The 26,664-nt window shown below is 41.6% G+C and overlaps 1 protein-coding gene across 2 annotated transcripts in view; it reads right to left on the bottom strand.

Annotated features, from left to right (window-relative positions):
• Positions 1-210: 210 nt before the first annotated feature.
• The window catches only part of pdgfc (platelet derived growth factor c), a 153,631-nt gene continuing 127,177 nt past the window's right edge, over positions 211-26,664 (bottom strand). The window contains exons 4-6 of one of the 2 annotated variants that reach the window (XM_045723874.1): positions 3,065-3,248; positions 2,582-2,799; positions 211-1,495 (exon numbers count right to left, since the gene is read on the bottom strand). In XM_045723874.1, coding sequence (XP_045579830.1) covers positions 1,433-1,495; positions 2,582-2,799; positions 3,065-3,248 — 465 coding nt within the window. In that variant the 3' untranslated portion in view covers positions 211-1,432. The remainder of the gene's footprint in view (positions 1,496-2,581; positions 2,800-3,064; positions 3,249-26,664) is intronic. The other variant, XM_014211934.2, reaches the window with a different exon arrangement.

Here is a 26,664-nt window from a genome sequence, read left to right as displayed (position 1 = left end):
GTAGAAGGATCTATGACCATAATCCTATTCTGTTAGATGACTTTGATATGCCACTAAAATGTAATTTCCTCAGTCAATATTCCCTAATAATACTAATTTATACCATTACAATAACAATGAGAAACGGACACAATGCTTTATCTTGACACCAAATGAAAGTCCTTATATTGCAGGGGACTATGTCAAAATACAAGTACCTATCTCCAGAAACACATTGACTGATTTATTTCTACTGACAGATACATACAACAAAATAGATCATAAAAGGTCATGTTAAATAACTTTGGTATGCAGAGAAGAGAACACACCCATATTTGGCATGGCGTGGACATAGAAATGAAAATATTGAAGATGAACACTCAACAACTGTACAAATGACAGAGAAACTACCATTTCAGCATACAAAAAAGCATTCTGGACAACTTCCCTTCATTGAACCAAAAAATATTGAGTATCCATACTGTTCCACGCACTAGTTGGGGTTATATGAAGTTATAAAGCAAGCAGATTTTACACCTTTGCTACGACGGTATGTACGTTGAAACGCAACAAAACAGCACCCACTTGGTTTAAGTGTGCAACTTTATCTCCTCAATGAATACAAGTATCTTTGGTAGAAAAATACAACAGTACAGAAAAACCATGAAAATGAAATATTTACAAATATAGTTTGCATCAGTAAGACAGTCAACATTACTATTATGTCACTCCAAAGATCTAATAGATGAGAAAACAGGGGGGAGTGGGGAATCACTGATAAAAAGGAACATTATTTTCCTCTTTTATAGGAATAATAAAGTACCATAGGGATTGGCCTGAAGGAAGCTCACTTATGTACAGAAAAGTACTTGAAGAAGGAGCCCATTTTCCAAGATACTCTCTGGCCACGTGTGTTGAATTTCAACAAGACCCCTTAAAGGTTTTGGCACAAAAAAATTACACTAAACCGACGCTGCCAAAGATGTCCCTTAGCACCAGTTCCGATCTCTGAGAAGCAAAGGGAGAGAGAGCCTTCAGAGAGTGAAGAATGAATAAGATAGGTCCAGCATTCCAGTGCAGTCTATCCATTTCCTGTCTCTTCAATGCACTCAGCCAGCTACAGGTCCTCCACGGCGGCAAGATCCATCCACAAATGAAGTAGTTCCAGTCAGTTTTTATTCTCGTCCAATTAGCAAGATGAGAAAGGTCAAGCAAAGCAATCTCATTCGCTCCTCACTCTCAATGGAGATGGTTAGGGTTTGCCTGGGAGATGCTGGAAGACGCGTGCAGTTTCAAGTGTCTCCTGGGATGCTGGTGGCACCGGTACACAGGCTTGAGATCAGTCCCAGTCGTCTTTGCAAACACAGTCGCACTCCTCATGGTGTTCCAAGGGCACATCGGTCATGGACTTCTGCAGGCCTCGGCCCCCGCTTCGGTGCTTCAGCAGGAGAACCTACAGAGAGCGGCAAGCCAGAGCTCGGATTGGGAGTTTGGAACAGGCCCTGCACCAAAACAACTTCAAACACATTTACACATCAAATGGTTAAATTAGCTAAAATACATAGCAGAAATATCTTTATGATAAATTTGTTTTACACCACTAACCACGTTTTCATCCACAGTTTTTATGGGAGTAAATTCTTACCATATAAAAAAAAAAAATGACAGCAGCTGTGATGGAAACAGGTAGTTTCGGTACAATTTTATAAATGCCGACAGATAATTTGTTCTTTTGACATGGTGGAATCTTTTTGTGTCTGTAAGATGTATTATGTGAGAAATGGTGGAGGAAATTCCTTTATGAGCAAAAAGTGATATATGACCATCATATTGAAGTAAACTTGGAGTCACGTGTTATGGTGTGTGGTCCTCCCACTATGACTCAGGAAACCAAGCAGTTTATTAGGCTACAGATGAAATACTTTATGATGAACTTTACAGGGTGCTGAAAGTGCACATGATCTTGATGCTCCTTTCCAATAAATATCGAGAGTATTATTCTGGTGACATGATTGATGCTTGACGGCAATCTGACAAATATAAAAAAAATCTCTCTCTCTTATCCATAATAATCTCAATGTAGACTAGCCAACCCGCATAGTATCTTGCAAGCTGTTGGCTCGAGCGCATGTGCCAAGACCAGAGTAGGCACATTTGCAATTTAACGCAACTGTTTTTGTGACAAAACTATCTGTAGAGTTGAAAATGCGATGGAAACAAATTGAACTCTATATTTGTATTCGGTACATGAAAACTTAAGTGAAAAAGTACTGTGTGCACTACGTCATCACCCACTGATTTTTATCCGCAACAAGTCTGTTTGGTGAAAACACCTATATTTTCTTTATGTGGATTTTTGAATATCCACATAAATTAGCTTGCATTTATTATGCTGATCTTTCTGAAAAATAATTAACTTCGAGTATAAGTAGCGAATTATGACCCTTGTCTAGAGTTGCAAAGTTAACTTCTAATAACTTTCACATAATTCCCAGGTTTTCCAGAAATCCTGGTTGGAAGATTCCTGGATTTCCAGTTTATTCCCTTCTGATTCCAGGGATATTAAAATCTCAGAAAATTGGGAAAGTTGCCACACTTTTACCTCATGGTACTTCTTGACGACCCGGGTAGGCGCACACTGGCAGTCGGAGCAGCGATGCGAGCAGCAGGCACAGTTGCCCCCACAGCGCTTCACCAGGAGGCAGCTAGGCCAGAAGATGGCGTCCGTCCTCTTCAGCTCCTCGCGCAGGGAGATGGAGAAGTTGCGCGGCGTGCAGCTGTACAGTCTCACCTCTTCTCTCAACAGGTTGAGATCCACTCCTGTTCAAGAAATAGATTAGATTAAGCTCACCACGTCAACCTAAAATGATTAGATACCTTTTATTAAATTACAAAAAAGGGTCTAAACTGAGGTTAAATTGCCAAGATATAATTACAAATTAACCTTTCACAGACAGTTTTATGCTCAACTGCAGCTGTACATCTGTTTTTCCCTCCATCTCAACATGACAGATCTTTCTTTCACTGCAATTGCTATCACTAGAACCCCAGTTGTTAGCCGTTTGAGAAGTGGCAGTCGCTGTACCTCTGGATTTCTTGTTGTGGAGGAATGACTTTCCCAGGATGTGCCACGTGGGCTTGTATAAGTCTTCCATGTCAAGCTGCCATCTCTCAGGCTCCAGGTACTTCATGACCTCCTCCACGGTACCGAGGCCAGCCACGGCCTCAGACAACGCATCTGCGCTCTGCAGAGATGGAGTTACCTCTGGCTTCGACACACAAGAAAACCGGCATAAAGGAAGATGAGGAAAAAGTTTCATAGACTTCAGGCTCACGGTCTAAACTGAATTAAGCATAATTTAATGTCTACTTTTAGAGAGCCCCATACAAAAATAACTGCACTGAATCAGAGGTTTAAACTGAGTTACAGTTATTACAAGCAAAACCCCCATACAAAGTAACATAAGCTCTACATAATGAGTGATTGTGCTACAGTGCATTACAAAACCGAACATCAAAGCTCCATTCGTTTTGGCATCTCCATAGATTCCACTTCTCTCAGCTATATTTTCATCCCGAAATAACTACAGTAGCAACAAGGTTCAAGTTAAGACTCATCAGTTCCAATTGGGGGCAGCATTTTTTTTCTCTGACTGATATCTCTACCTAAGACACAGAACGGTGCAGTAGATTGATACCTGGGGTAATGGTATCCCTACATGAGACTAATCCTCCAGATACCTTTCTGGTCTGTGATACTCTGGCTGAGTCCCAAATTACACCCAATTCTCTATATAGGTGCACTACTTTTGACTAAGGTCCATTGCTCTGTTGAAAAGTAGTGCACCATCTCTGCTCATTCTGTCTGACATGTCAGCTTGCTGGTATCTTTATGTGGCAATACAGACCCAATCCTGTGTGACTGACAAGTTGAATGCATCACTGTGACACCAGCAAGCAAGCACTGCTAATATGGACACTAAAAATCAGCACTAAAATGTTTATTTAGTACATTGATTACTAGTGGAATCCAACTCCCTATATTATCACAGTGTAGGCCTATCAAAAGCTTTGACAAAAATCCTATGTGAAATGTCTAATGCCTACATGACAAACAATCAAGAAATCTTGAGCGAAGTCATACTAGAGGAGAAACAGGGATTTGATTTGATGGGGGGGTAAAAAACTGTTTTCAGCTCAGACAGACTAAAGAGATACAGAATGAATCAGGGAAAAGGACTCACCACAGGATTGATAATGTCACATTGAATAATGGAAGTGATACGGGAACGTCTGTTCTGATTCACTGACAACGTAATACCATGTAATACAATCTGAAATTACAGTCAGCACTCCCTCGAAATTTGGCTCCCTTTGGTGCTGCCACTGCATGATAAGATTACAGAGGAAGGCTAGAGTTTAGCAACATGGCCGAGGCAGAGGTCAGAAAATGTCGTTTATGCAAATGTGTTTACGCCAAGTGGTTTAGTGATCTGTTGATGTCTGTGGTGCCTTGTATGAACAACTTCACATTGAATAAAAAAACATGGAGATTTACTGTGAATGGCAATTCTTAGGCAAGTGGGCAAAGTCAAATGTGACAGGAATATTCATCCAAATGCACTGGTCATGCGGTTCGATTAATAAGACAATATTTACCATAAATACCAAAAAAGAACATCAAGAGCATGAAAGAATTGTCTCGGGAGATCAACTAAGGCAAAACATCTTGCCATTGCTTTTCTATGAGAATAGTGGAGATTTTTGCTTCATAGTAGAAGCACGCAATGTGAATCCTGTTACACTTGCCTGGTCTTGGCAGTGGATACCAGTGTAGAATGGGAACCATTAACAGCTTGTGAATGCCGACGGTGCTACACTCCTCCAATTAACGGCACTCTGTAGGCACGGCCTCAGAAGCGGCAGCCAAGCACTCCTTAAGAGACAGATGAAATGTGAAGCTTTGTGAAGAAGATGAGAGCCCTGACTAAAAGGCATTGGGGAACAAAGCACTTAAAAAGGGCCATCATAACTTTGGACTAGCATGAATTCTCTGAAATTGTTCAACTGTAGTATCAAGAGTATGGTCGTTCGGTAGTCTTAGTTTTACCCCAAGTGTTCAGTTGTAGCAGAAGCGATCATCTATTATGGGATGGTAGATATGGAAGCGCAGAGGGTTATTTCCCAATATAAATGTGGTGAAAATTGTCATCGGTGGAACAATGCCCACATCGACCCAAAAGTGAAAGTCTGAAGACCTTTTGAGTGATAGTGTTTGTAATTGAATGACCAGCACTATCCATCTGTTTCCTTGTACTTGTAACTAACAGCACCACCACACAACACAATTGTATTTGTAATAAAAAGCAAAGACAGACAAAACAACCAATATAAATGTGATGGAACTGAGTCAGACTACCTGTATTTAGACAATTATTTGCACGGCTATAAAAATATGCAAGTCATCAACTCGCCTCACTTTGACATAGCTAAACTATGACATCTCCTTGCATAGCAACCCTGCAAACATTTTGCCTAATAACTGCAGTTAACATGTTCACATTCTAACTTTTTTTTATTGTGGTGCCTGATACTAAGTATTTCATCTTAGCCACAACTTCATCGGGTAAGAATTAATCTGAAGAGGTATAAAACCCCAGCACAGAAGTGTCTATTGTATTCTGCAGCCATAGCTAAAAGGTGTTTCAAATTGGTTGCAAGCTGTGTCAATCTTTCATAAGGAAAATAGCTTAGCAGGCAGACAAGGGGCTCAGACAGCAACTTCTGCCAGAAATGACAGAGTGGACAGTGTGTGTAGAGTGAGGAGTGGTAGAGCAGAACTAGACATCTGAGGCATGTGCAGAGGTGAATGGACACAGTGTACAAAACATTAAGAACTCCTTCCTAATATTGACTTGTACCCCCCCCCCCTTTGCCCTCAGAACTGCCTCAATTCATTGGGGCAAGGACTCGACAAGGTGTCAAAAGCGTTCCATGGGATGCTGGCCCATGTTGGCTCCAATGCTTCCCACAGTCTTGTCAAGTTGGTGGACGTCCTTTGGGTGGTGGACCATTCTTGATACACACGGGACACTGTTGACCATGAAAAACCCATCAGCATTGCAGTTCTTGACACAAACCGGTGTGCCTGGCACCTACTAACATACCCTGTTCAAAGGCACTTAAATCTTTTGTCTTTCCCATTCACACACAATCCATGCCTCAATTGTCTCAAGGCTAAAAAAAATCCTTCATTAACCTGTCTCCTCCCCTTCATCTACCCTGATTTAACAGGTGACATCAATAAGGGATCATAGCTTTCACCTGGTCAGTCTGTCATGGAAAGAGCAGGTGTTCTTAATGTTTTGTACACTCAGTGTATGTATGTATGTATGTATGTATGTATGTATGTATGTATGTATGTATGTATGTATGTATGTATGTATGTATGTATGTATACACACATGAACTATACCAGGAGGCAATGAATAATGTCTGACAGGAATGTATAAATCCAGGAAAACATAAAAAATGTTGAACCACAATCCCATTGTGCAAGCCATTGTCACTTTCTTGCAGGGTTGCATATTGTGGAGGAATGTGATCAGTTCCACTGCTGGGAAATATTGCATAAATAAGTAGATATACATTGTTACAGAATACAACACAAACAGTGAGCTCCAAAAGTATTGGGAGAGTGACACATTCTTTGTTGTTTTGACCCTGTAGTCCAGCACTTTGGATTTAAACTGATACAATGACTATGAGGTTAAATTGCAGACTGTCCTATTTACAATTTCTAAAAGGTGAACCATTTAGAAATCCTAACTTTTTGTACACAGCCCCCCCATTTTAGGAGACCAAAAGTATTGGGACAAATCCACTTATACAGTGCATTAGGAAAGTATTTCAGAACCTTTCCCTTTTTCTACAACTTGATTGAAGTCCACCTGTGGTAAATTCAATTGATTGGACATTATTTGGAAAGGCACACCTGTCAATATAAGGTACCACAGTTGACAGTGCATGTCAGAGCAAAAACCAAGCCATGAGGTCGAAGGAATTGTCCATAGAGCTCTGAGACAGGATTGTGTCGAGGCACAGATATTGGTAAGGGTACCAAAAAAACACATTGAAGGTCCCCATCATTCTTAAATGGAAGAAGTTTGGAACCACCAAGACTCTTCCTAGAGATGGCCGCCCGGCCAAACTGAGCAAATGGGTGACAAGGGCTTTGGTCAGTGAGGTGACCAAGAACCCGATGGTCACTGACAGTGCTCTAGAGTTCCTCTGTGGAGATGGGAGAACCTTTAAGAAGAACAATCATCTCTACAGCACTCCCCCAATCAGGTTTTTATGGTAGAGTGGCCAGACGGAAGCCACACATCAGTAAAAGGCACATGACATCAGTAAAAGGCACTTAAGGGACTCTCAGACCATGAGAAACAAGATTCTCTAGTCTGATGAAACCAAGATTGAAATCTTTGGCCTGAATGCTAAGAATCACATCTGGAGGAAACCTGGGACCATCCCTACGGTGAAGCATGGGTGGCAGCATCATGCTGTGGAGATGTTTTTCAGTATCAGGGACTGGGAGACTAGTCAGGATCGAGGGAAAGATGAACAGAGCAAAGTACAGAGAGATCCTTGATGAAAACCTGTTCCAGAGTGCTCAGGTTTACCTTCCAACAGGACAACAACCCTAAGCGCACAGCCAAGACAATGCAGGAGAGGCTCAGCCCAGGTCTCTGTCCTTGAGTGGCCCAGCCAGAGTCTGGACTTGAACATCTCTGGAGAGACCTGAAAAATAGCTATGCAGCGACACTCCCCATCCAAGCTGACAGAGCTTGGGAGGATCTGAAGAGAAGAATGGGAGAAACTCCCCAAAAACAGGTGTGCCAACCTTGTAACGTCATACCCAAGAAGACTCGAGGCTGTGCTTCAACAAATTACGGAGTAAAGGGTCTGAATACTTATTTATTTTTAATAGATTGCGAAAATGTCCAAAAACATGTTTTTGCTTTGTTTTTGATTAAACAAAAATAGAACTATTTGGCCATATTGACCATCGTTATGGTTGGAGGAAAAAGGGGGAGGTTTGCAAGCTGAAGAACACCATCCCAAACGTGAAGCACGGGGGTGGCAGCATCATGTTGTGGGGGTGCTTTGCTGCTGTAGGGACTGGTGCACTTCACAAAATAGATGGCATCATGAGAACGGCAAATTATGTGGATATATTGAAGCAACATTTCAAGACATCAGTCAGGAAGTTAAAGCTTGGTCGCAAATGGGTCTTCCAAATGGATAATGACCCCAAGCATACTTCCAAAGTTGTGGCAAAATGGCTTATTAAGGACAACAAAGTCAAGATATTGGAGTGGCCATCATAAAGCCCTCACCGCAATCCTATAGAAAATTTGTGGGCAGAACTGAAAAAGCGTGTGTGAGCAAGGAGGCCTACAAACCTGACTCAGTTACACCAGCTCTGTCAGGAGGAATGGAAAGAATTCACCCAACTTATTGTGGGAAACTTGTGGAAGGCTAACCGAAACACTTGACCCAAGTTAAACAATTTAAAGGCAATGCTACCAAATACTAATTGAGTGTATGTAAACTTCTGACCCACAGGGAATGTGATGAAAGAAATGAAAGCTGAAAAAATATCAATCATTCTCTCTACTATTATTCTGACATTTCACATTCTTAAAATAAAGTGGTGATCCTAACTGACCTAAGACAGGGTATTTTTACGAGGATTAAATGTCAGGCATTGTGAAAAACTGAGTTTAAATGTATTTGGCTAAGGTGTATGTAAACTTCTGACTTCAACTGTATATACACACACACATATTTATTTTATTTAACTAGCAAGTCAGTTAAGAACATATTCTTATTTACAATGACAGCCTACTCCGGCCAAACCCCGACGACGCTGGGCCAATTGTGCGCCGCCCTACGGGACTCCCAATCATGGCCGGATGTGATACAGCCTGGATTAGAACCAGGTACTATAGTGACACCTCTTGCACTGAGATGCAGTGCCTTAGACTGCTGCACCACTCGGGAGACCATTTTTATGTACCAGTCAAAAGTTGACACACCTAGTCATTCTTTATTTTTACTGTTTTCTACACTGTAGAATAACAGTGAAGACAACAAAACTATGAAATAACACATATGGAATCATGCAGTAACCAAAAAAGTGTTAAACAAATCAAAATATATTTTAGATTCTTCAAAGTAGCCACCCTTTCTCTTGACAGCTTTGCACACTCTTGGCATTCCCTCAACCAGCTTCATGCAGAATGTGTTTCCAACAGTGTTGAAGGAGTTCCCACATATTCTGAGCACTTGTTGGCTGCGTTTCCTTCACTCTGCGGTCCAACTCATCCCAAACCATCTCAATTCGGTTGAGGTCAGCTGATTGTGGAGGCCAGGTCATCTGATGCAGCACTCCATCAGTCTCCTTCTTGGTCAAATAGCCCTTACACAGCCTGGAGGTGTGTTTCGGGTCATTGGCCTGTTGAAAAACAAGTGATAGTCCCACTAAGCGCAAACCAGATTAGGTGGCGTATCGCTGCAGAATGCTGTGGTAACCATGATGGTTGTGTCTTGAATTCTAAACAAAATCAGACAGTGTCATCAGCAAAGCACCCCCACACCATCACACCTCCTCCTACATGCTTCACGGTGGGAACCACACAAGCAGAGATCATCCGTTCACCTACTCATCCGTTCTCCACCAATGCCGGTTGGACCAAAAATCTAAAATCTGGACTCATCAGACCAAAGTTCAGATTTCCACCAGTCTAATGCAAATTGCTCGTGCTTCTTGGCCCAAGTAAGTCTCTTCTTATTGGTGTCCTTTAGTAGTGGTTTCTTTGCAGCAATTCAACCATGAAGGCCTGATTCACAGTCTCCTCTGAACAGTTGCTGTTGAGATGTGTCTGTTACTTCAACACTTAAGCATTTATTTGGGCTGCAATCTGAGGTGCAGTTAACTCTAACGAACTTATCCTCTACAGTAGAGATAGCTCTGGGTCTTCCTTTCCTGTGGCGGTCCTCATGAGCCAATTTCATTATAGTGCTTGATGGTTTTTGTGACTGCGCTTGAAGAAACTTTCAAAGTTCATGAAATATTCCGCATTGACTGACCTTCATGTCTTAAAGTAATGGACTGTCAAATCAAATCAAATGTATTTATATAGCCCTTCTTACATCAGCTGATATATCAAAGTGCTGTACAGAAACCTAGCCTAAAACCCCAAACAGCAAGCAATGCAGGTGTAGAAGCACGGTGGCTAGGAAAAACTCCCTAAAAAGGCCAAAACCTAGGAAGAAACCTAGAGAGGAACCAGGCTATGAGGGGTGGCCAGTCCTCTTCTGGCAGTGTCAGGTGGAGATTATAACAGAACATAGCCAAAATGTTCAAATGTTCATAAATGACCAGCATGGTCAAATAATGGCTCGGAAAATAAATGTCTGTTATTTCTCTTTGCGTATTTGAGCTGCTCTTGCCATATGGACTTGGTCTTTTACCAAATAGGGCGATCTTCTGTATACCACCCCTACCTTGTCACAACACAACTGATTGGCTCCAACACATTAAGGAGGAAAGATATTCCACAAATGAACTTTTAACCAGGCACACCTGTTAATTTAAATGCATTCGAGGTGACTACCTCATGAAGCTGGTTGAGAGAATGCCAAGCGTGTGCAAAGCTGTCATTAAGGCAAAGGGTGGCTACTTTGAAGAATCTCAAATATATTTTGATTTGTTTAACACTTTTTTTTTTTTTTGGTTACTACATGATTCCATGTTTTATTTCATAGTTGATGTCTTCACTATTATTCTACAATGTAGAAAATATTAAAAAAATAAAGAAAAACCCTGCAATAACTAGGTGTGTCCAAACTTTTTGACTGGTACTGTATATTTAAATAGTATTATGTTTCTCCACAATAAGTGTCAAGGCACAATGGACCTCAGTCCCATGAAGAACCAAGACCAAATTACTGGAGGTATCGTGTGAAAAATAGGTCACCCTGACGCTGACATTTAGGGAGACAATGGAATTTCAGTTCGTTTTCCTTTTTCGCTCCCATTCAGAGAAACACATTTTTTCCGAGCCACGCTGTGTTTTAACAACCTCTTCGCCTGGACCTTTTTAGCTTTTCCAAAATATCTTCCCACGAATTACAATAATCTCTTCCTAAGAATTTCCCCTTTCCATGGAAGTGGTAAAGAGGAATTATTGCTTGTTTAAATATAAACAAGTGCTGCCCCCATGACCTGAGGTTCCAGTAGCGTTGGTTTACCACAGGGAAACAGAGTGCTGCTGTTCATTGGGGCCTTCCAGTGCCTGAGGAATGCTCAGCGAGAAGCCAGGCCGAAGTGAGGCCAAAGCTAACCTTTCCTCTCGTGATTTCCACCAGTAAACACTCTTGCTGGCCAACAATTGTCTGCCCCAAGTCGAAACATGAATGACATGCCACCTTGTTCTTGCTCTCTCAATGTATTAATTCTCGCAAATATCTGTTTACGGATGGATGGACAGAGGCAGTTTTTAGGGATGTATGTAATTATGCATGCATGTTAAATAGACCGGTAACAGCCAAAATTAAGGAAACACCAACATAAAGTGTCTGGAACTTTATTGGAGGGATGTGACACCATTCTTCCACGAGAAATTCCATCATTTGTTGTTTTGTTGATGGTGGTGGTGGAAAACGCTGTCTCAGGCGCCGCTCCAGAATCTCCTATAAGCGTTCAATTGGGTTGAGATCTGGTGACTGAGACAGCCATGACAAATGCTTCACATTGGTCACTGAATGGTTTGATGAGCATGAAAACACTCGTGCCCTTTGGATGGCAGCATTATCAACCTATGGGTGCCAAAATAAATGGCCAAAATAGAGGCCTGCCCAGCATTTTTATATAACCTTAAGCATGATGGGATGTTAATTCCTTCATAAACTCAGGAACCACAAATGTGTGGAAGGACCTGCTTTCAATGTACTTTGTATCCCTCATTTACTCAAGTGTTTCCATTATTTTGGCAGTTACCTGTAAAATCTGCGCTACGGAGAACGAGGACAGAAACACAGAATCCAGACATTAAAATGGAATTCAACAATATTCAAAAATGTATTGAACTTAGTAGAAAATCACCTAAATGTATTGAACTTAGGAGAAAATGCATTCATTTGCCATGACATGAACAAAATGCATCAGTGATACGTAATTTCCTTCAACTTTCTGAAGAGACAAAAGGCACTGTCTGGTGTGTCCGTTTTTCTACCACTACCGTTTCTACCGTTTCCAAAAGCCTTCTCAATGTAATATTAACTACAAAGTAGTTTTTGCATCAATCAAGTGGACATTTGTTTTGCAAACTCTGTAATCAAATGAGCGCTACAGAAATATTGCTAACCAAACAACGGTCTATGGCTGGTGCACAGTTGAATTAAAAGGTAACTATACCACAAAATGTGTTTGATTTTTCCCAGACCTCAAAAGTAGTCTCCTGATATGGTTTAAGCACTGTTGTGGACTTAAAAATAATCATCTAAGTGTGACTTTGACAGAGAAAGCCTGAAAAAACATAAACCTGAAAAAACAATGGAGAAAAAAGCTACATTGGGAAAAACTAAATAGAACTGATTCAATCCCACTATAGGTTTCCATCCAATTGGTGACAGATTTTCATGCGAATATTTAAAAAATCTGCATAAAGAAAATGTGAATTTTCCCACCAGTGGTGTGTTTCCACCAAACTGACTTGTTGCAGGTAAAAGTCAGCGCACGATGACGTAGCACACAAAAGTACGTATCACGTATCGAATAAAAATCGAATGTTCAATGCGTTTCCATTGCATTTCCCACTCAACCGATAGTTGTCAGAAAAACTGTTGCAAACATTGATCATCATGTCACCAGAATAAGACCCTCAATATTTATTGGAAAGGAGCATCAAGCGCATCACCTTGCACCACCCTGTGAAGTTCATCATAACTTATTTAATCTGCAGCCTAATAAACTGCATGCCATCCTAACGAGTCGTAGTGTGAGGACCACACACCATATCATCGCATGACTGATATGCCATTTCTCACATACATTTTAGACACAAAAAGACAGCATATCGAATGATCGGTCTGCATTTATAAAATTGCACCGAAACGTCCATTTTGCATCACATTTTGTGATTTTTTTTTACATGGCATGATATTACTCACAAACTGTGGATGGAAGCATGGTTAGTGTAGTGTAAAGAAGTCAAATCCCAGGCAATCACCTGAGAAGCCTACACATTCATGAAGATCAGTGATTCTGTCGTGAATACATATTTTTCTGTCAGGTAGTGGATGCATTAGAAAGATTTATATCCTATCCACATGACTTCATTACACAGACAGAATCTCCTGTTCTATAGCTTATTATGTACGGTAGTACCACAGACTCCAAAATGAAATGTCAAATGGGAAAGAAACAAATGACAACGCCCCTAAAATGCATCGGTACCATGGAGAAGACAGCACGCAGCAGAATTGTAGGTTGTACAATATACTCCCCTCCATTGGACATTATAAATAGCACCTCACAATCCAGTCACACCTCTTTTGATGTGCACCCTATGCCAGAGACGAAGCCAAAACACACCTCCTTCACTAGAACAGAACAGTTCTACAAGAAAAATATACAACTAAATACCACAGAGGAAAAACAAATTTACAAATTGTAGACCTTAGGACAACTCAACATTGCTTTTGGGAACCAATGTTTAAGAGGCACAAATCCTACAGCAACCTGGATTCTTACTAGATTATGGATTTAGAGATTTGGAGTGCCTAAAGCATAGTGTTGTATATTGTGTAAGGTAATATTTGATAAGATAATTAGTATTTACTAATTTTGGCTCCGATTAGGATTGATGCAGAATACAGAAAAGTTTACCTAGCGATTTAGGGTGCAGAGCTGAGATTTGTGAATAAAACATACTAAGTAGAAGTACTGTAAGCTGTCCTCATCTTCTCTACCCTCATGACTTTCACGTACATAAATAAAATGCATTCATTCCCCATCTTAGAATTTCTGTAGTGCTTGGATGGGATTCAGCAATGTAAGTTGATGTTGGTGGGCCAGATTTTAAGGTTTTGGAGTAACTATTCTCTATGGATTGACAGAAGTCATTGCGTACATTATTCTGTAAAATGGTACGAAAACATTAAAATCTGTGAGATCCTTATTCTCTGTAAATCTATCTGCTTTATAACAATCTCTCCCATGATATTTGGCTTAGAGATAAAGGAGAAGAACCAAACAAATATCAAGTCCCATCTGGTCTTTCATACAATGACTATGTCTATCTTGCATTGTATGAGTGATTATATACACCGACTGTAAGAAACGTTAGGAACACCTGCTCTTCCCATGACAGACTGAACAGGTGAATCATATCACGTTATTTGTCACAAGTGCTGATGTCACGACTGTCTAGGACCAGTGGAGAGGTGGAATCAGGAGCAGGAGACAGAGGGCCGGAGCAACGGTGTTTTAATAATATTATTGACACGCAATAGCCGTAGGGCACCAGGCGCGTGGCGAAGTCTGCCAGGGGAAAAACACCTTCCCAAAATAAGTGCACTGGAAACGAAAAGCGCACGGGGCGCAGCCCGGCAATAATAATCTACAATCACAATTTATAATCACAACTGTCCTGAGTGGACAATAAACAATCCCGCACGAGAACCCCAACTGAAAATACACACTAAATAACCCCCCACTAATGACAAACACAAAACAGGTGCGAGATAGACAGACAGACAAAACCAAAAGACACAGAAACAATGATTGGTGGCAGCTAATAGGCCGGCGACGACGACCGCCGAGCGCCGCCCGACCGAGGAGGGGCGCCACCTTTCGTTAGATACTGTGACAGCTGAATACAACAGGCGTAGACCTTACCGTGAAATGCTTATTTACAAGCACTTAACTCTATTTCTTGAACTGCATTGTTGGTTAAGAAAATATTTACTAAATAAACAAAAAATAAAATAAAAAGTAACAATAAGATTATATAACAATAACGAGACTATATACAGCGGGTACCGAGTCAATGTGCGGATGTATTGGTTAGTCGAGGTAATTTGTACATGTAGGTGGGGTAAAGTGAATAGTCCGGGTGGCCATTTGATTAATTGTTCAGCAGTCTTATGTCTTGGGGGTAGAAGCTGTTAAGGAGCATTTTGGACCTAGACTTGGTGCTCCGGTACCACTTGCCATGTGGTAGCAAATAGAACAGTTTACGACTTGGGTGACTGGCCTTCCTCTGACACCTCCTAGTATACAAGTCCTGGATAGCAGGAAGCTTGGCCCCAGTGATGCATTGGGCCGTACGCACTACCCTCTGTAGCGCCTTACGGTCGGATGCTAAGCAGTAGCCAATCCAAGCGGTGATGGTGCAGCTCGATGGTGCAGCTGTAGATCTTTTTGAGGATCTGGGGACCCATGCCAAATCTTTTCAGTCTCCTGAGGGGGAAAAGGTGTTGTCGTGCCCTCTTCACGACTGTCTTGGTGTGTTTGGACCATGATAGTTTGTTGGTGATGTGGACACCAAGGCACTTGAAACTCTTTACCCACTCGACTTCAGCCCAGTCTTTTTATGGGAGCCTGTCGGCCCTCCTTTCCTTGTAGTCCACTATCATCTCCTTTGTCTTGCTCACACTGAGGGATAGGTTGTTGTCCTGGCACCACATGGCCAAGTCTCTGACCACCTCCCTTTAGGCTCATCGTTGTCGGTGATCGGGCCTACCACTGTTGTGGCGTCAGCAAACTTAATGATGAAGTTGGAGTCATCCTTGGCTATGCAGTCGTGGGTGAACAAGGAGTACAGGAGGGGACTAAGCACGTACCCCTGAGGGGCCCCGGTGTTGAGGATCAGCATTGCAGATGTGTTGTTACCTACCCTCACCACCTGGGGGCGGCCCGTCAGGAAGTACAGTTGAAGAGGGAGATGTTTAGTCCCAGGGACCTTAGCTTAGTGATGAGCTTTGTGGGCACTATGGTGTTGAATGCTGACCTGTAGTCAATGATAATGACTACTGGTAATCTGTCTGGTCCTGCGGCCTTGTGAATGTTGACCTGTTTAAAGGTCGTGCTCACATCGGCTACCAAGAGTGTGATCACACCATCGTCCGGAACAGCTGGTGATCTCATGCATGCTTCAGTGTTGCTTGCCTCAAAGTGAGCATAAAAGGCATTTCGCTCGTCTGGTAGGCACTGGGCACCTCACAGCTGGGTTTCCCTTTGTAGTCCATTATAGCTTACAAGCCCTGCCAAATCTGACAAGCGTCTGAGCCGGTGTAGAAGGATTCAATCTTAGTCCTATATTGACACTCTGCCTGTTTGATAGTTTGTCTGAGGGCATAGAGGGATTTCTTATAAGCGTCCGGATTAGTGTCCCGCTCCTTGAAAGCGGCAGCTCAAGCCTTTAGCTCAGTGTGGATGTTGCCTGAAATCCATGGCTTCTGGTTGGGATATGTACATGACCAGTCAAACGTTTGGAAACACCTACTCAGTGCAGGGTTTTTCTTTATTTTTACTATTTTCTACATTGTAGAATAATAGTGAAGACATCAAAACTATGAAATAACACATATGGAATCAAGTAGTAACCAACAAAAAAAAAGTGTTAAACAATTCTAAATTCTATTTTACATTTGAGATTCTTCAAAATAACCACTCTTTGCCCACGGTTGGCAATCTCTCAATCAGCTTCATCAGGTAGTCCCCTGGAATGCATTTCAATTAACAGGTGTGCCTTGTTAAAAGTTCATTTGTGGAATTTCTTTCCTTCTTCATGCATTTGAGCCAATTAGTTGTATTGTGACAAGGTACGGGTGGTATACAGAAGATAGCCTTATTTGGTAAAAGACCAAGTCCATATTATGGCAAGAGCAGCTCAAATGAGCAAAGAGAAATTAGTCCATCATTACTTTAACCTGTTGGGTCTAGGGGGCAGCATTTGCACGTCTGGATAAAAAAAATGTACCCGATTTAATCTGGTTACTAATCCTACCCAGTAACTAGAATATGCATATACTTATTATATATGGATAGAAAACACTCTAAAGTTTCTAAAACTGTTTGAATGGTGTCTGTGAGTATAACAGAACTCATTTGGCAGGCAAAACCCTGAGACATTTTCTGACAGGAAGTGGATACCTGATGTGTTGTATTGACTTTAAACCTATCCCATTGAAAAACACAGGGGCTTAGGAATATTTTGGCACTTCCTATTGCTTCCACTAGATGTCACCAGCCTTTACAAAGTGTTTTGAGTCTTCTGGAGGGAGATCTGACCGAACAAGAGCCATGGAACGATGATGTCCCATTAGACACCTGGCGCGCGAGTTCATGTTGGGTACCCTCGTTCCAATACGTTATAAAAGAGTATGCATTCGTCCACCTTGAATATTATTCATGTTCTGGTTAAAAAAGGCCCTAATGATTTATGCTATACAACGTTTGACATGTTTGAACGAACGGAAATATATTTTTTCCCCTCGTTCATGACGAGAAGTCCGGCTGGCTTACATCATGTGCTAACGAGACGGAGATTTTTGGACATAAATGATGAGCTTTTTTGAACAAAACTACATTCGTTATGGACCTGTGATACCTGGAAGTGACATCTGATGAAGAGAATCAAAGGTAATGGATTATTTACATAGTATTTTCGATTTTAGATCTCCCCAACATGACGTCTAGTCTGTATCGCAACGCGTATTTTTCTGGGCGCAGTGCTCAGATTATTGCAAAGTGTGATTTCCCAGTAAGGTTATTTTTAAATCTGGCAAGTTGATTGAGTTCAAGAGATGTAAATCTATAATTCTTTAAATGACAATATAATAATTTACCAATGTTTTCTAATTTTAATTATTTAATTTGTGACGCTGACTTGACTGCCGGTTATTGGAGGGAAACGATTTCCTCAACATCAATGCCATAGTAAAACGCTGTTTTTGGATATAAATATGAACTTGATAGAACTAAAAATGCATGCATTGTCTAACATAATGTCCTAGGAGTGTCATCTGATGGAGATTGTAAAAGGTTAGTGCATCATTTTAGCTGTCTTTGACTTGACAAAACATTACACACAACTCTTGTAAATGTACTGTCCTAACATACTCTAAATTTATGCTTTCGCCGTAAAACCTTTTTGAAATCGTAAAACGTGGTTAGATTAAGGAGATGTTTATCTTTCAAATGGTGTAAAATAGTTGTATTTTTGAAAAATTTGAATTTTGACATTTATTTGGATTCAAATTTGCCGCTCTTGAAATGCACCTGCTGTTGATGGAGTGCACCACGGGTGGCACGCTAGCGTCCCACCTAGCCCCAAGAGGTTAAGACATGAAGGTCAGTCAATCCAGAATATTTCAAGAACTTTGAAAGTTTCTTCAAATGCAGTCGCAAAACTCATTAAGCACTATGATGAAACTGGCTCTCATGAGGACCGCCACAGGAAAGGAAGACCCAGAGTTACCTCTACTGCAGAGGATAAGTTCATTAGAGTTACCAGCCTCAGAAATTGCAGCCCAAATAAATGCCAGTAAGTAACAGACACATCTCAACATCAACTGTTCAGAGGAGACGGCGTGAATCAGGCCTTCATGGTTGAATTTCTGCAAAGAAACCACTACTAAAAAGGACACCAATAAGAAGAGGAGACTTGCTTGGGCCAAGAAGCACAAGCAATGGACATTAGACCGGTGGAAATCTGTCCTTTGATCTGATGAGTTCAAATTTGTGATTTTTGGTTCCAACCGCCGTGTCTATGTGAGAAGCAGAGTAGGTGAACGGATGATCTCCGCATGTGTGGTTCCCACTGTGAAGCATGGAGGAGGTGGTGTGATGGTATGGGGGTGCTTTGCTGGTGACACTGTTTTTGATTTATTAAGAATTCCAGGCACACTTAACCAGGATGGTTACCACAGCATTCTTCAGCGATACGCCATCTCATCTGGTTTGCTGGGACTATGATTTGTTTTTCAATGGGACAATGACCCAACACACTGTGTAAGGGCTATTTGACCAAGAAGGAGAGTGATGGATTGCTGCATCAGATGACCTGGCCTCCACAATCACCCAACCTCAACCCAGTTGAGATGGTTTGGGATGAGTTGGACCGCAGAGTGAAGGAAAAGCAGCCAACAAGTGCTCAGCATATGTGGGAACTCCTTTAAGACTTTTGGAAAAGCATTCCAGGTGAAGCTGGTTTGAGAGAATGCTAAGAGTGTGCAAAGCTGTCAAAGGAAAAGGGTGGCTACTTTGAAAAATCTAAAATATATTTAGATTTGTTTAACACTTTTTTGGTTATTAAATGATTCCATGTGTGTTATCTCATAGTTTTGATGTCTTCACTATTATTATACAATGTAGAAAATAGTAAAAATAAAGAAAAACCCTTGAATGAGTTGGTGTGTCCAAACTTTTGACTGGTACTGTACGTACGGTCACTATGGGGACGATGTTGTCGATGCATTTATTGATGAAGGCGATGATTTAGGTGGTATACTCCTCAATGCGATTGAATGAATCACAGAACATATTCCAGTCTGTGCTAGCAAAACAGTCTGTAGTGTAGCATCCTGGGCATCTGCCCACTTCCGTATTGAGCGAGTCACTGGTACTTCCTGCTTTAGTTTTTGCTTGTAAGCAGGAATCAGGAGGATATAATTATGGTCAGATTTTCTCTGTGTGGAGTAAAGGTGGTCTACAGTTTTTTCCCCTCTCTGGTTGCACGTGACATGCTGGTAGAAATGAGGTAAAATGGATTTAAGTTTGCCTGCATTGAAGTCCCCGGCCACTAATTGCACCGCTTCTGGACGAGCATTTTCTTGTTTGCTTATGGCCTTATAGAGCTTGTTGAGTGCGGTCGTAGCGCCAGCATCGGTTTGTGGTGGTAAATAGACGGCTACGAATAATATAGATGAGAACACTTTTGGTAGATAGTGTGGTCTAAAGGTTATCATGAGGTAATCTACCTCAGGCGAGCAATACCTCTAGACTTCTTTAATATTAGACATCGCGCACCAGCTTTTATTGACAAACAGACACACACCCTTGCCCCTCGTCTTACTAAACGTAGCTGCGCTGTCCTGCCGATGCACAGAAAAACCAGCCAGCTCTATATTATCCGTGTCGTCATTCAGCCACAACATAGTGAAACTTAAGATATTACAGTTTTTAATGTCCTGTTGGTAGGATAGTCTCGACCGTAGATCATCCAGTTTGTTTTCCAGTGAATGCACATTGGCCAATAGAACCGATGGTAGTGGTGATTTACTCACTTGCCTACGAATCCTCACAAGGCAACCCGACCTTGGCCCCCTGTATCGCCGTTTTTTCTTCATGCGAATGACAGGGATGTGGCCCTGGTCTCAGGGAAGCAGTATATCCTTCGCGTTGGAAAAAAAAATCTTTGTCCAGATCGAGGCGAGTAATCGCTGTTCTGATGCCCAGAAGCTCTTGACAGTCAAAAGAGACGGTAGCAGCAACTTTATGTACAAAATAAGTTACAAACAATGCAAAAAACTAAACAAAATTGAACAGTTGGTTAGGAGCCCGTATAACGGTAGCCATCACCTCCGGCACCATTATATTATCCAATTTAAGTGTGTCAAGAACTGCAATGCTGCTGAGTTTTTCATGCTCAACAGTTTCCCGTGTGTCTCAAGAAGTTTCCACCACCTAAAGGACACCAGCCAACTTGAAACAACTGTGGGAAGCATGGGCGTCAACATGGGCCAGCATGCCTGTGGAACGCTTGACGCCTTGTAGTCCATGCCCCAACGAATTGAGGCTGTTCTGAGGGCAAAAAGGGGTGCAACTCAATATTAGGAAGGTGTTCCTCATGTTTTGTGCAGTCAGTGTATATAAAACACCAAACCAGGCTTCTGTTGCTTTTTTGCATGAGCAGAGAAAGACAAACACTGCCTTTCTTACAGAGGGAGACAATGAAACTCATTTAGCAGAGATTGAAAGGTCCGGGCATGCACAAGTGCTTTAGTGAACAACTCAGGGAAATAAATAAAGTTCTGAGCAGGGTATCACACATCAAAGAGAAACATAGCTATTAAATCATTTCCAGAGGATATGCTTCATAAATTACTTTCCAGTATTCATTGATGTGTAAATTGAGATGGGATATTGGAGTGGAAGCACTGCAGCACCCAGCCAGTTGTCAATGCCACAGATGTTTTTCATTGATAAAAAATTGGCAGTATCAAAGGTCCACTCAAAAAAGACTTTGTGAGATTTATGATATGGTGGATCATAAATGTTCTCCAAGGTAGTGATAGGAAAAATATTTTGACTAACAACAGTCTTGGTCAAGGAAGGGAGCATGGCTAGCAAGTGGTCTCAAATTCACTGGATTGGATGTTTTAGTCTATATCTGCAGGACTTTGGAAATTCTACTGTGAAAAGTTTGAATCTAATGACACTTTGGATCATTGAACAATCCTAATGGATAATCTTTAAACTGGAACATGGCTGAAGCTAGTGACATCAGTTGTAGTCACATTCACATGGGCATGCTATTGGACTTGACAGATGTCATTAAAGTGTAATGAACAGAAACTGCTTCCTCTGTATGGTCTCCTATTGTAGAAATGTGGGTTCCAAGTACTAAACCACCAATTTAATTTTAATTATTATAAATGTTTAGGGCAAGTTGTATGAAATGCTCTTAGAATTAAGGTCAGGTCAGGCCTGTATACAGTATGTATGTGTGGGTGGACTCCTTCAATTTAGCATTGAGGACTGCAGATTTAATCTAATGAATATAGCTGGATGTACACAATATACGGTGTAGAATATGGACTCACATTACATCACCTTTATGGTATGAAAGTATTTGATTGAATTTTGGGTGACGAAAGTGGAATGGTTCACGTTGAAGGCCCAATGCAGACATTTTTATATCAATATCAAATAATTTCTGAGTAACAATTAAGCACATTACTGTAATAGTTTTACAAAAAAATAACAGTCTTTTAGCTAAAAACTATTTCTCAAGCAATCATTTTGCAAGAACTGTCTGGGAGTGGTCTGAGTGGGGAGGGGAAAACGGGAAACTAGCTGTAATTGGCAGAGAGGTTTGGAACTCTGAGGGCTGTGACGGTCATGGAATTTTGGATGACGGTAATTATCCAGCCAAATGACCGTGGTCACCGTAATAAGATATATATATATATATACACTGCTCAAAAAAATAAAGGGAACACTAAAATAACACATCCTAGATTTGAATGAATGAAATAATCTTAATACTTTTTTCTTTACATAGTTGAATGTGCTGACAACAAAATCACACAAAAATAATCAATGGAAATCCAATTTATCAACCCATGGAGGTCTGGATTTGGAGTCACACTCAAAATTAAAGTGGAAAACCACACTACAGGCTGATCCAACTTTGATGTAATGTCCTTAAAACAAGTCAAAATGAGGCTCAGTAGTGTGTGTGTGGCCTCCACGTGCCTGTATGACCTCCCTACAATGCCTGGGCATGCTCCTGATGAGGTGGCGGATGGTCTCCTGAGGGATCTCCTCCCAGACCTGGACTAAAGCATCCGCCAACTCCTGGACAGTCTGGTGCAGCGTGGCGTTGGTGGATGGAGCGAGACATGATGTCCCAGATGTGCTCAATTGGATTCAGGTCTGGGGAACGGGCGGGCCAGTCCATAGCATCAATGCCTTCCTCTTGCAGGAACTGCTGACACACTCCAGCCACATGAGGTCTAGCATTGTCTTGCATTAGGAGGAACCCAGGGCCAACCGCACCAGCATATGGTCTCACAAGGGGTCTGAGGATCTCATCTCGGTACCTAATGGCAGTCAGGCTACCTCTGGCGAGCACATGGAGGGCTGTGCGGCCCCCCAAAGAAATGCCACCCCACACCATGACTGACCCACCGCCAAACCGGTCATGCTGGAGGATGTTGCAGGCAGCAGAACATTCTCCACGGCATCTCTAGACTGTCACGTCTGCCAAACGTCCTGCACGGTGTTGGGCTGTAAGCACAACCCCCACCTGTGGACGTCGGGCCCTCATACCACCCTGATCGAGTCTGTTTCTGACCGTTTGAGCAGACACATGCACATTTGTGGCCTGCTGGAGGTCATTTTGCAGGTCTCTGGCAGTGCTCCTCCTGCTCCTCCTTGCACAAAGGCGGAGGTAGCGGTGCTGCTGCTGGGTTGTTGCCCTCCTACGGCCTCCTCCACGTCTCCTGATGTACTGGCCTGTCTCCTGGTAGCGCCTCCATGCTCTGGACACTACGCTGACAGACACAGCAAACCTTCTTACCACAGCTCGCATTCATTTGCCATCCTGGATGAGCTGCACTACCTGAGACACTTGTGTGGGTTGTAGACTCCGTCTCATGCTACCACTAGAGTGAAAGCACCGCCAGCATTCAAAAGTGACCAAAGCATCAGCCAGGAAGCATAGGAACTGAGAAGTTGTCTGTGGTCCCCACCTGCAGAACCACTCCTTTATTGGGGGTGTCTTGCTAATTGCCTATAATTTCCACCTGTTGTCTATTCCATTTGCACAACAGCATGTGAAATGTATTGTCAATCAGTGTTGCTTCCTAAGTGGACAGTTTGATTTCACAGAAGTGTGATTGACTTGGAGATACATTGTGTTGTTTAAGTGTTCCCTTTATTTTTTGAGCAGTATATATATATATATATATATATATATATATATATATATATATATATATATATATATATATATATGAGACTGTCTGGGAGTTCAAATATCAAATATTCCAAAACATGCATCCTGTTTGCAACAAGGCACTTAAGTTATACTTCAAAAAATGTGGCAAAGCAATTAACTTGTTGTCCTGAATACAAAGTGTTATGTTTGGGGCAAATCCAATACAACACATTACTGAGTACCACTCTCCAGACACTTTCAGGACAATAACCTAAAACACACGGTCTAAATCTACACTGGAGTTGCTTACCAAGAAGACAGTGAATATTCCTGAGTGGTTGAGTTAGTTTTAACATAAATCTACAGCAAGACCTGAAAATTGTTGTCGAGCAATGATCAACAACCAATTTTACAGAGCTTAATGGGCAAATGTTTGGCAAATGTTGCACAATCCAGGTGTGGAAAGCTCTTAGAGACTTACCCAAAAAGACTCACAGCTGTAGTCGCTTCCAAAGATGCTTTTACAAACTATTGACTTAGGGGTGTCAATACTGTACTTATGTAAATGAGATGTGCAAAAAAAATCTAAAATCATGTTTTCACTTTGGTATTATGGGATATTGTGTGTAGATGGGTGCGAAAAAATAAACATTTCATCCATTTTGAATTCATGCTGTAACAACAAAATGTGGAATAAGTCAAGGGGTATGAATACTTTCTGAAGGCACTGTATACATCTCTGGGGATACTCAGACTGTTTATATTTAGTTGGCCACACATGCACGAGGTATTAGGTTAGTATTTTGGAGTAACTACAATGCTGTTGATCCATCCACAGTTTTCTCCTATCAAAGTAATTTAAACTACCGTAAATTCCGGACTATAAGCTGCAACTTTTTTCCCCAGGCTTTGAACCTCGCAGCTTAAACAATGACGCGGCTAATATATGGATTTTTCCAGCTTTCAATTTTTGTTTCCAAAAAAACACATTCTGTGACGGGCTCAGTTTTTTTGCCGGCATGAAGCTTTCATTAGACCAATGAAATTGCCGAACGGGTTAAGGTCAAACAACTTTTTTGTTTACTGTTTAGATTAAATCGAGCGCTCTCAAACTTCCCATCATTCTGATTACGGTAGTCATTTTGTCACCCTCATGGCAAAGACACGGAGAAATGCATATGATGCAGCTTTCAAGTTGAAGGCGATTGATCTGGCTGTTGGAAAAGGAAATAGAGCTGCTGCACGGGAGCTTGGTCTTAATGAGTCGTTGGAAACAGCAGCGTGAGGAATTGACTCAGTGCAAAAAGACAACTAAAGCTTACTGCAAATTTTGTATTTTTTGTTACAAGCCGTGTTTCGTTAAAGCCTATTTATTTTTGTTACAAGCCGTGTTTCGTTAAAGCCTATTTATTTTTGTTACAAGCCGTGTTTCGTTAAAGCCTATGTAAAGTTCATTTGTTTCAATGTACCGGTAGGCACGTGCGGCTTATAGACATGTGCGGCTTATGTTCAAAATAATATATATATTTTTTAATTTAGTGGGTGCGGCTTATATTCAGGTGTGCTTAATAGTCCGGAAATTACGGTAACTATTTTAAAGTCATCACTGGGCTCATGGTGAAATCTCTGAGTGGTTTCCTTCCTCTCCAGCAACTGAGTAAGTAAGGACACCTGTATCTTTGTAGTGACCGGGTGTATTGATACAGCATGCTCAAAGGGATATACAATGTCGGCTTTTTTAGGGGGCTAGACATCTGCCCATCCTCTTGACTCTGCAGAACACACAATACTTGCAGTCTCCCTCAAGCAGTGGCAGAGAGCAACATATTTGTCTCTGCCCATCAACAACTGGACTCACTCCACAGGAGGATGGTGACAGCTTAAAAATCGGTGGAATGGTATCAAATACATCAAACACATGGTTTCCATGTGTTTCTGTGTGTTTTAACTCTAGGCTGCTTTATTCCCCTCTAACTGGGGCGGTGTCAGAAACCAGTAATATAAGTAGAGCCGGGTCGCTTTCTTTCAAGAAATGTCAGCTCATCTACCAAAGGGAACAGAGTCAATAAAACCAATTGAAAGAATGTGGTAATTATAAACCAAATCCTGCCTCTTCCTCTGAAAAAAAATAAAAAGGTCAAAGACAAAAAAAAGCACCATTGCTGACTTCCTTTTGCCATTAGTGCTTGTCAGGAACAGAAATGATTTCACTGCGCTGCAGGCCATTGCAGATTAATGAAGGGAAGAGCTGTTTACTAAGAGTGAGGCGCACACAACTGCAACATGACAGATTAAAACAGCAGCCTTCACTTCAGTTTATCTCTGGGCATTTGTAAGTGAAAGGTGTGGGTATGAAGGGGGCTCTATATATGTGGTCTGAGATGAGGACATGGAGAGAAAGAATGAGGGGAGGGGGGAGGATGGGGAGAAGTGGGGGAGAGAGTAAAAAAAGAGAAATAGGAGAGACTAATAGGATGCGAGGCATAGGATGTAAACAGACAGTGAAAGCAATGTGATCCAAAGTTGTGATCTTTCATCTTTCATGAACTAAATTGGGATTATTGCCACACATCCTGCCAATAGAGCCTGACTGAACCGAGAAAGGAAGGATGGAAGAAACAGCGAAAAAGAGCCGCTCTTAATCCATTTTTCTATCCAGTCGGAGGAGGGTAATAAGACATGGATTGAATCCAACCAGGGTCAGCAGGCCATGCTGTGTCTGAGAGTCTAGACGCCATCTGGGCCGAGCTCAATCTCAACCAACACCATTAACACTCCACCACCAACCACCTCTTTTTGAAACCTTGTCTGATTGGATCGACAGCAGTGCCAGAGCTAGACAATCACACAGGTGCATCAAACGGCAACACAGGTCACAATTTCTATTACAACAGCACTTAGCTATGAACTCAGGACAAAACAAACACGTCGAGAGAGGTTTAAA

Source organism: Salmo salar, chromosome ssa09, assembly GCF_905237065.1.
Source record: "Salmo salar chromosome ssa09, Ssal_v3.1, whole genome shotgun sequence".
Classification (NCBI taxonomy): Eukaryota; Metazoa; Chordata; class Actinopteri; order Salmoniformes; family Salmonidae; genus Salmo; species Salmo salar.
This window is presented reverse-complemented; position numbering and strand designations above follow the sequence as displayed.